Consider the following 10,429-nt stretch of genomic DNA (forward strand, 5'->3'; position numbering starts at 1 on the left):
TCTAGAATATTACTGACTTTTCATTCCAATTATTTGTAGAAGTTACTACCCCCTTATCACGAGTAATCGATTACTGTCCAGAATTACCAGAAGATTTAAAAGTGAATTGTCCTTCTACCTGCCCTGTTAATACAGTTTGCGATGGTTACAATTGCATCGATGTTATGGATTGTCCATGTTACGTTGATGGAGTAAAATACGAGGTAATTGTCAAATGTGTTAATAAAAATCTCCCATTTGTTTAAATATACAGAATATCCAGTGGCAAAACAGATCTTTCCAAGTGTGCTGAAGGCGTTGTGGTTTTGTTAAGCTGTAGATTTAATATGTTTCACCACTGAAATCGCTGAGTGGTGCAACATATTAAATGCCTTAAATCGCTTGGAGAAAGAAGTAATATTTTCAGCCCAATATACATCATGAATTTATATGATTTGTGATGTTTACAATATAATATATATATATTTTTTGTAGTCAAATGTACTTCACGAAACGGCAGATTGTCAAGAATGCATTTGCTCTTTTGGAAGTTCAAAATGTCATCCAAAGAATTGTCCTCCTTGTCCAGAGGTTTGTACTTAATTAATTAACGTTATATTGGATAATTATAAATCTACATAAATCTGTTATGTATTAAAGAATCATAAAAAAGAAATTAAAGAGAACTGCGAATGCGTGTGTAAATTGTGCGACAAAGGAACTGTGTTCTGTCCTACTAGCAAAGAATGCATCGATGAAGACCGTTGGTGTGACGGAAAACAAGATTGTCCGGATGACGAAGACAGAACTTGTACCACTACAGGTATGCAGGTGTTACTGTACACAAATATATAAATAACATATCTCGTCTTTTATCTGTTCCGACCTCCTGTTGGTTCTTAGTGTTTATCAGAACTCTGTTTATTTGCTTTATCTTTTCGTCAATGCTCTGAAGTGTCTGCGTTTTGTACAAAGACTTATGAATTGTATATTTCCTCTTGACGTTATCTCCTTAGCCCCCTTTTAACTTATTTTTAAATTCTACTTCCTTTATTCTTCTTCATCCTCTTTATGTGACTATACACGATTCGCTCTTTGTCTTTGAGTGTTTGTTTAATTGTTTCTTAATTTCCCTACTTTTTTTCTAGTATGCTTGGTAGGAAATTCGTCTCACCTCCTTCGTTTCTTTTCTGAAATTATCCAATACCATTCCCAAAAATATGACGTATTTAAACTTCAAAAATTAAATACTCGTATTAAGTTAAATTAATACTTTCGTAGTATTAAATAGAGATTTACAATATTTAAAAAGTTTGTTTCTTCTTAAAAATAATGATTTTTATATCCTGAAGCGTTTAATTATAGAAATGATTTAAAAGTGAACTTTTTCTGATAGTGTCTGAAATAACTATTATTCCGAGTCCAGAACCGTGTGTACCAAGAATTGATGAATGTGAGTGGAAAAATTACATTATTCTTTGTTATTAAAAATATAATTTATAGATGATTTATTTAGAAATTGTACAAAATTTCATTTTGTTTACAGATGAGGCAGTGTGTGAAACATCAACAGTCCAGTTTTTGACGTTCGACGGAAACGATTTCGTGTACGACATATGCAATCATATTCTTTTCAGAGATAAAGAAAATCAAAAATACGTAGTGAAAAGTAAGTGTTGAAATTATAAACCTCGATATAACGCTTGCTTAATAACGTAACCAATTTGAAATCTTTACAAGCACTTTACATGAGATTTAGTAATGAGTTTTTTTACATCCATTCTGCATGTAAAAAAACATCATAGATTAGACGATATTTTGTGGAATATGATAATTTATGAAATAAACCCTCTTCCTGTTCCTTCGCATGCCACAACAACACAGTGTTTCTTGAAGGAACGTGTCGTGTGTTAACATGGTTCAAAATCTAACCTAGTCTAATAAGTGAGTGTAAACTTGAAACAAGTGTGCACTTGGAAATAAAATTTTCAATAGGGGGAACCTATATCTTCGTGAATGTTTAACGATTAGTATAGATCATACTTAGATGATTCAAAAGGAATTACTATTTGGAGGGTGGTTGAGAGGAATCTTAAGAAATATATAAAACTGGAACAGTGAAACGCCATTGATAGCTAGTAGTAACAAGTCATAAATAATTTTACTGTTGAATTAGAAATGTTCAGCTTTACTGATCAAGCATGATCATTACTTGATCATGCGTCCAAAACATATGAATATCTTTAGAAGTGTTGAACACGGCTTCACCTGGCTTCTTTTCCACCTTTATTTAGTTAACACTTCTAAAGAAAATCTAGTACAACACGGTTTCACAACAAATGAACATATGAATATGTTAAATAATTTTATAATATAACCTTAAAAATTACGGTTAATGTTACCTATGGTTCCAAGATGACGGTTCGTCTGATTCCAGCAAGAAAACAGATTCTAATAATTTTGTTGGTAATAATTATAGTAATTTATTAGAATAGGTTAGGTTAGGTTAGGTTAGAACGTGCGTGCCCACTGTTTCCCTTCTTCTATTTGCTGGAATCAGAGACGAGCCGCCATCTTGGAACCATAGGTAACATTAACCAAAATGATATATTTTTTTACATTGTTGGTATTTTAAGGATTTTAATATAAATGTAATAACTTTTAATTTTTTAACAGTTGCTAAAGATTGTTCGGATAAAACCAATTTCTGTAGAAGGTACCTGGAAATCAAAGTTGACGGTTTTGATATCATATTTGGTCCTGGATTAAATATACAATTCAGAGGAACAACAATTCCTAATGACAAACTTTGGTTATTATCGAGACGTTTTAAGAAATTCCAATTGATGCAAATGGGAGAAACAATAAGATTAATCTCCTTGGAACACGGATTCGAAATCGTTTGGAATAAATATAATAATGCAAAAATTAAGGTAAATCACTAAACAAGTAAAATCTCGAGTGCTGTAAAATGAAATTTTCTTCTAAATTTGTAATTCATTTTAGGTTTCTAAGTGTCTGATGCATAGTGTAAACGGATTGTGTGGTTTGTATAATGGCATTAAAGATGACGATTTTGAGAAAGTGGATGGAACTATAGCAGATAATGTGAAGACTTTTGGAGATAGCTGGAGCGTAGGTCCTCAAGAAGTATGCTACGAATCTACTTGTCCTCCCGAAATCAGAATCAAAGCGGATGAAATATGTAATTCCTTAAAGTAAGATTTTATGTGGAGAATTGCAACTTTCTTTTAAGTGAAGTGTAAGTACTATAACAATAAAAAAATCCGTATTTTTCAGAGATCCCATATTTGATAACTGCAATCGTATCATCGATATAAATAGGCAGATGGAATTTTGTTTGGGTGTTGCCTGCGAATGTGTGCAATCAAGCGAACCATCGAAATGTCTCTGTCAAGTATTAGAGGATTTTGTCCGTACGTGCGAACAGAAAACCGGTTACGTAATGGAAGAATGGAGAGTTAATTATAATTGCGGTAAATATAATTGAAATTAACATATTAAAGAATAAAATTATATACTTATTTACATAAATAACCAGTGTTAAAGCTAGTGAATTATAAACACACGGATTTTACATAGAAGAAATGTAATTTATTCTAGTACCAGAGTGCCCACCCGGATTGGAATGGAGGGAGTGTGGACCCTCTTGCGAACTAACGTGCGATAATTTCCAACAGAAAAATCTTGTTTGCTCAAAAGAATGCGTACCAGGTTGTTTCTGTCCTCCTGGTCTTCTTAGACACGGAGACATTTGCATAAAAGCTGAAAAATGCCACGACTGTAAGTACCTTAAATTACTACATTTAAGTAAATTATATATGGATAATAATTGAATATATTTATGTTTCAGGTATTTGTTCGGGTCACGGCGATCCTAATTACATCACATTTGACGAACGAGAATATGCTTTTCAGGGTATGTGTACCTATGTTCTGGCTCGAAGCAACGACCTCGTCGGATACTTCTACGAATTCGAAGTATTAGGTATTAATACAGAGTGCCCAGAAGAACCAGGGACTGCCTGCACAGCTGGCTTAATTGTAAATTACAAGAACAATGTCATTAGGATTTACAGAGGAGAAGCCGTAAGTAATTTTACATAAAATGAAAGTAACTTATTTCATAAGTAATTTCATGAATGTGTTCTATTCCTGTAGATAAGATTCAACGATAAGCCACTAGCATACGAGGAATATCCATTTTATGCGAACGGAATTAACATAACAGTCAATCCGGGAAAGAGTGCACTAGTTTATATTGCAGACATTAATTTAATTGTTCGCTATTTTGAATCGAATTACGGATTTGTTGTGGAATTACCTTCTAAATTATATTATAATGCTACAGAGGGATTGTGTGGTAATTACGATTTTCTTTAAATTGCTACATTGAAGGATTCGTTTTGAATACTGATCTGTCTGTTTAGGGTTTACATAAAGAAAGATGACATTTATGATTTAATGTTTACTTTTACCTAGGTATATGCAATTTTGTACAAAGTGATGACTTTTATCATAAAGACGGGTACATCGAGAAAGATGTAAATGAGTTCGCATCTAGTTGGTTTGTTAAAAATGACAAAGAAAGCAGAGAACACTGTAAAGAAAAAATACTGGAACCACCAAATCCAAACCCAGAAATCTGCATTTTTACAGAAAATGATTGCGATTTGTTCGTAAATCCTGACCCCTATGTCAAATCGTGTGAAAACGACGTGGGTTACAGCCGAAATCAGAGTTCTTCTGTTTGTCATTCAAAACTTCAGTATGCACAGAAATGCTGCGAGAAAGGAATTATTCTGGATGAATGGTTAGCACAAAGTGGCTGCCGTAAGTATATGTTTATAATCACTTTATTAGAAAACATAGAAGATTGAGATGTTTCTTTTATGAATCGTGTATTGCATTTCCTTCTTAATATCAAATTTTACAACAATTTATCTATTAATAACTCTGAATTTTCGATAACAATTACTCATCTTGTGTTCGTGTGGTTGAGTATTTGTATCGAAGAATGGTTAAATTTGAGATTATTTATATAAAAGATAATGTAAAAGATTTCATTTGCTCTTTTCTACAGTAATTTTTCCAAATATATGGACCACAAATGCTTGTTTAGTATTTTCTTTGTTCTCTATTACACGTTGAAGATTTGATTCATCTTCCAATCTATATTTTGCTACAAAATAAGTAACGTCTTTTGTAATTGTAACTGAAATTTGAAATTATTTTATAATTTTAGTTGATCTTTGTCAAGAAAATATGGTTTTCCAATGCACCAGTCATTGTCAGTATTCTTGTGACAATTACAAAGCAGTCGAACAATTCTGTGAAGTACCACCAGAATACCAGTGTGCCTGTCCGGAAGGCAAAGTTTTAAAAGACGGAAGTTGTGTCGATCCTATTTATTGTAGTAAGAAAATTCAAATTTTTCCATGAAATCTTAACTTATATAAGTCAAACCTCGTGTTTATTATTTTATATATTTTATTCTCAGAAATATGTGACGCCGAAGGACACAGAGTAAGTAATAAATCCTTTCTATTTTATACTTTAACTGATTGAGGACCAGTGGCGTAGCGATGGGGGTACAAGGGGGTGTATCATGCACCGGGCGCCACTCGCAGAAGGGCGCCCAAATGATCTCCAAGACAAACTATATGTGTTTCTGGAGGGGAGAGAGGGGCGCCAATAAAGTGTCGAGCGCCAGTTATATTCGCTCCACAGTGCCCGGGTGATAGTTATGTCCCGGGCACTGTTGAGGACCATTTTGTACATTAATTCGCAGCTCGTTTAATATTCAATGAATTTGTTTCAGGTTGGAGATCGATGGGAGAAAGATCAATGCACGGTCTGCGAATGTTTTCAAGATCTGACAGTTAATTGCTTACCTAAAAGTTGTCCGGATCCACCGGAATGCACTTCTCAACAAACGTTGAAAATTGATACGAAAACCGAATGCTGTGTTCTATATACCTGCGGTAAGTAGCTAATGCATCCATATTGTTCCACATTCTTCTAATTTATTTTTAAATTTACTATGTGGAAGTTAAATGATTGGTTTATTTCCTTAGAGGATGTGGCTAGAACTTGTGATAAAAAGTGTAATCCAGATGAAGAGTTAATAATTGAACTATGTATATGCAGTAAGTACAAGAGTTTTCGTAAATTTTTCATAATTTCGCCCGAAGAATTCAATTTACACGGTTGTTAAAATATGTAAATTAGAAAATATCTTTTGGCCATTAACAAAATTGAATAAGAAATATTTACTATTACTTTACAGAGCCGAAAGAAAAATGTATGTATAAGCATGAATATCAAATAGAAAATGGCATTGAAGTTCCAGTCAGGGAAGAAAACGTTGTCGCATATTTGGTACTTTATAAATAATTATTGGAATTTCATTTATTTCTTACAAAGCTATTGACACTGTATAACTGAATTCGTTTTCTTTAGATTGGACAGAAGTGGATCGACGGTCTGTGCAAGAACTGTACTTGTAAAGACGATGAAGGTCTCGTTACAACATATTGTCAAACCGAAAAATGTCCTACTCCAGTAGAGTCAAACGTAAAATTTTCATTAAATTATTACACCGTGTACAAATATTAATTAATATTTCTATATCTCACGATTTTGTGACTTGAATTTTGTTGTTTAGAGATAGTTTAATCTTATAATTATTCTAGGATTATTCTTACGAACCAGTAATAAACGAAGGGGAATGCTGTCCAGAATATATAAAGGTGTTTTGTATAGGAGACAAACAGTATAAAGTAAGCAAAAGCTTATATTATCGAATATAAAGTTGACATGTGAGTTATAAGAGATTGCCATTGTTTACCATAATTATATTTATATCTTATACGTCTGTTGGATTTATGGTTAAGAAAATGGCACATTTTACAGCATTCAGATTGTTTACTCTGTCTGTAAACTGTTAGGAAATTAATATCGCATAAAACATTAAAAATATTCCGTACACATCTGCAGTTATATCAATTGTTTTAGAAATATTACCACTCTATAATAATAATATCCATTTTCAAAATTGATGTTGAAATGTTCTCCACCATGTTAACAGGAAGGAGAAGAATGGTCAATGGGCGAAAAATGTGTCAAGTACAAATGTGTCAATGGCGATAATGGACTACAGAAAATAAGGCAAGAGTATGAATGTGATATAACGTGCGCTCCTGTAAGTACACATTTCTCTCAAATATTTTAAAATATAACAAAAGTATGGATACTATTCATTTATAATGGTGATTTATGTTTGTTAAATAGTGTCGAATTAAAACAAACATTAACATTTTCGATTCAGAACACTTTCAACAAAATTGAGTGATCATATAATCATAATGTATCTTATTACCATTGCTACCAATGCATTCTGTTGCTGACTTAATTATGCACTAGAAACAAAGACTTTGTTATAATAGAATATTAAAATCTTAAATTAATGAAAAACATTCAATCGATCGTATTTAATAAGTTTACACTATAATATACTTGACTTAGTGTCGTAACAAGGCAGGTACAGTACAACAGGGGACAAATTGCCAGTTTCAATATAAATATAAATACACGTAAATAAGCTTTAGATTAATTAACGTAAACAATTGTTTTATGATTAATATTCTACCACCAAAAGACATTATAGGGCACAAAAATAAAATCTTGCATAGGGCACTGACTTAAGTATCTACTGTATAATCGATAGAATAATTACTTAAAGAATAAATTTCGTTGATAATTGAATAATTCGAGACATTCGTAATAAAAGTAGTAATTAACAACTTGTATTTGAAAGGCTTTTAACGAATTTTTTTTAGAATTTCCGTTATGTGGAACCATCACCCGATTCTGAAGTATGCTGTGGACATTGCACGCAAGTCGCGTGCGAAGAAAATGGAAAAATATACGACGTAAGATAGGATAAGTGTATTTTTTCCTGTTCGCTTAATACATAGAATCTGTTGAATTCTGAGATTTGTTGTAGGTTGGTAAGCGCTGGACCTCCGAAATTAAGAAATGCTACGATGCCGAATGTGTTGAAATAAATGGAGTAGTTCAAATAGTTTACACCACCGTGTGTAAGTCGAACATCGAGAATTGTCCAAAGGTAAATACTTTGAATCACGATATATTATAATTGTGAAACATTTATGCAAATTTCATCTTCATTCATTAGGATCAAATCATGCTGGACGAAACTGGATGCTGTCAAATATGTCGTCGTAAGTACAACTCTTTGTGTGAAAGCATTCGATAATATGGTTTTTTAATTACAATTCTCTTCTTATAGTTGAATGCAACCCTAAAGTGGTTCCCCCAGAAGATACAAATCGAATGTTCTACTTTAATGACAAAAAGGGAAATTACTGTTACAATACTTACCCACTTCATAATGTAACGGTCTGTTCGGGTAAATGCTTAACAGAAGTTCGATATGATTATGGTAAGTTTAGAGTTTTATCCTGTCTTCTGTTTCAAAAATTAATATTCTCAACTCTGATCTTTCTTGAAATATATAGGACACCCAAAAACGAACTGATACAATATAGAAACTCTTATATATTTTAGAAAAATAAATTGTGTCCAGATAACATGACTAGAGTGATAAATGCGACCTTTTAGTGTTTTGATCTCCATAACACGTGTTTTATAAACTATGCTCTTCACAAATCTCCACAAGTGAAAACTGAAAGTGGTTATGTCATAAGAGCGGGGGAAACAAATGGATCCATCTCCTCTATCCATCGCTATTAAAAATTTCATTCACAAATTAAACCTTTAGCAACAATAGCGCACATTGTACTTCTATTGCGGAAATGATTACTGAAAACCATGTCTTTATTTGCTTTCCTTAAACACAATACTTTGGTGTACTGTATACATCAGATCTTTTTCAGACACCCTCTGCATCACGTCTTTGCTGATCATCTCGTAACGATCTTATAAATCGCTAATAATTTATTTAACTTTATTAATATTTTTCAAAATAAAGATGAAATCTTCTTGCAAATAAAAAAATCAAACTTTTTGCGGCGGAAGTTTAACAGAATGCATGAGTACTGTACGTAAAATAATGATTATTTGCATATAAATCAGCGTTGAAACCTCATCACCATTTCACTTCAAAATCGATTTTATAAATAAAAATTTTTCATTTATATGCTGGTATAATATTGATATTATGTATTAATATATACAAAAAGATAATTTAATAATTTAGTCACAATTGTTTGCCTATCAACTTGATAAGTACAAGAGTTTTCCTCTCTTGGAAAGTAATAAACTTTACCGAGTGGTTTATCACACAATGCTTAACTACATTTATAAACTTGATTTATTGCTTATAGAGGCAGCAAATTCTATATTTCAGACAGGAAATATATGAATTCACAAAAAGACAATACGCGTATATTAAAAAATATGGTTAAATTTACCTATGGTATACAAAATGGCGGCTTGTCTCTAATTCCAGCAAACAGAAGAAGGGAAACAGTGGGACGCACGTTCTAACCTAACCTAACCTATTCTAATAAATTACCATAATTATTACCAACCAAATTATTAGAATAGGTTAGGTTAGGTTAGAACGTGTGTCCCCACTGTTTCCCTTCTTCTGTTTGCTGGAATTAGAGACGAGCCGCCATTTTGTATACCATAGGTAAATCTAACTAAAAATATATATGTAATATTAAAATGGGTAATGCAATGTATCACATTGCATATTTTGTAGAAATAAGTTTACATTTCTAAAGAAGTTACATTCTTCCGAAAAATTGGTCAATCTTATTGCATTACTTAATTTTATGTATTGGTATTTTTCAGATACGGATTACTTTGACGGAATGTGTAGATGCTGCGTGGCAAAAGAAACTGTACCAATGTCAATAGAGTTTGAATGCAGGGATGGTTCATTTCTCACCAAACAATATCGTAAACCTGTGTCGTGCGAGTGCACAAAGTGCAAAGGGTTGATTCATGAAGAAGAAATTCTGGAAAGAACACCTTCGAAATAATTCGAGTCAGCGCTTTTTTACTCATCACCCTCAACTTTCTTCGTTTTATTACTTTAAAAATTGTGTTTTTTTGTTGTTAATTAAATGTTTTTATTTCGTCCAATACGTGAATTTCGAGTTAATTGCTTATTAACTTTAAATACTGATTTATTTACTTCGTTATAAAAATCGATTCTCAAACCATTCTGGCGGACAAAATCGAATAACCAATACTCAAAGCTGTCTTATTAAAGAAATACCCGAATTCGAGTATTAGAAGATTATAGAAAATTCCAGAGGATTGAGTATTATCGTCAGAATTAAATTGCTGAAAAGTGCTGGTATTTAAAACATCATTCTGATTTCAGTAATGATATAGATATACTGGCGCATTTTATTTCGGGAAAATTTAG

General features: G+C 32.3%; 1 protein-coding gene across 1 annotated transcript in view; it reads left to right on the forward strand.

Moving 5' to 3' along the window:
• LOC136978797 (hemocytin-like) overlaps nucleotides 1–10,142 on the forward strand; it is a 31,094-nt gene extending 20,952 nt beyond the window's left edge. The window contains exons 45-69 of the mRNA XM_067274617.1: nucleotides 40–203; nucleotides 475–570; nucleotides 640–802; nucleotides 1,376–1,432; nucleotides 1,526–1,648; nucleotides 2,656–2,912; nucleotides 2,986–3,197; nucleotides 3,280–3,476; nucleotides 3,604–3,783; nucleotides 3,854–4,089; nucleotides 4,162–4,363; nucleotides 4,483–4,833; nucleotides 5,246–5,416; nucleotides 5,501–5,526; nucleotides 5,822–5,984; nucleotides 6,078–6,149; nucleotides 6,290–6,381; nucleotides 6,463–6,576; nucleotides 6,696–6,782; nucleotides 7,091–7,204; nucleotides 7,842–7,934; nucleotides 8,009–8,131; nucleotides 8,201–8,246; nucleotides 8,315–8,467; nucleotides 9,847–10,142. Of these exons, the coding sequence (XP_067130718.1) occupies nucleotides 40–203; nucleotides 475–570; nucleotides 640–802; nucleotides 1,376–1,432; nucleotides 1,526–1,648; nucleotides 2,656–2,912; nucleotides 2,986–3,197; nucleotides 3,280–3,476; nucleotides 3,604–3,783; nucleotides 3,854–4,089; nucleotides 4,162–4,363; nucleotides 4,483–4,833; nucleotides 5,246–5,416; nucleotides 5,501–5,526; nucleotides 5,822–5,984; nucleotides 6,078–6,149; nucleotides 6,290–6,381; nucleotides 6,463–6,576; nucleotides 6,696–6,782; nucleotides 7,091–7,204; nucleotides 7,842–7,934; nucleotides 8,009–8,131; nucleotides 8,201–8,246; nucleotides 8,315–8,467; nucleotides 9,847–10,037 (3,683 nt within the window). The 3' untranslated portion in view covers nucleotides 10,038–10,142. The remainder of the gene's footprint in view (nucleotides 1–39; nucleotides 204–474; nucleotides 571–639; nucleotides 803–1,375; nucleotides 1,433–1,525; nucleotides 1,649–2,655; nucleotides 2,913–2,985; nucleotides 3,198–3,279; nucleotides 3,477–3,603; nucleotides 3,784–3,853; nucleotides 4,090–4,161; nucleotides 4,364–4,482; nucleotides 4,834–5,245; nucleotides 5,417–5,500; nucleotides 5,527–5,821; nucleotides 5,985–6,077; nucleotides 6,150–6,289; nucleotides 6,382–6,462; nucleotides 6,577–6,695; nucleotides 6,783–7,090; nucleotides 7,205–7,841; nucleotides 7,935–8,008; nucleotides 8,132–8,200; nucleotides 8,247–8,314; nucleotides 8,468–9,846) is intronic.
• Nucleotides 10,143–10,429: the final 287 nt, after the last annotated feature.

The sequence above is a fragment of the Centruroides vittatus genome, unplaced genomic scaffold (assembly GCF_030686945.1).
Source record: "Centruroides vittatus isolate TY-2023 unplaced genomic scaffold, ASM3068694v2 contig_550, whole genome shotgun sequence".
Classification (NCBI taxonomy): Eukaryota; Metazoa; Arthropoda; class Arachnida; order Scorpiones; family Buthidae; genus Centruroides; species Centruroides vittatus.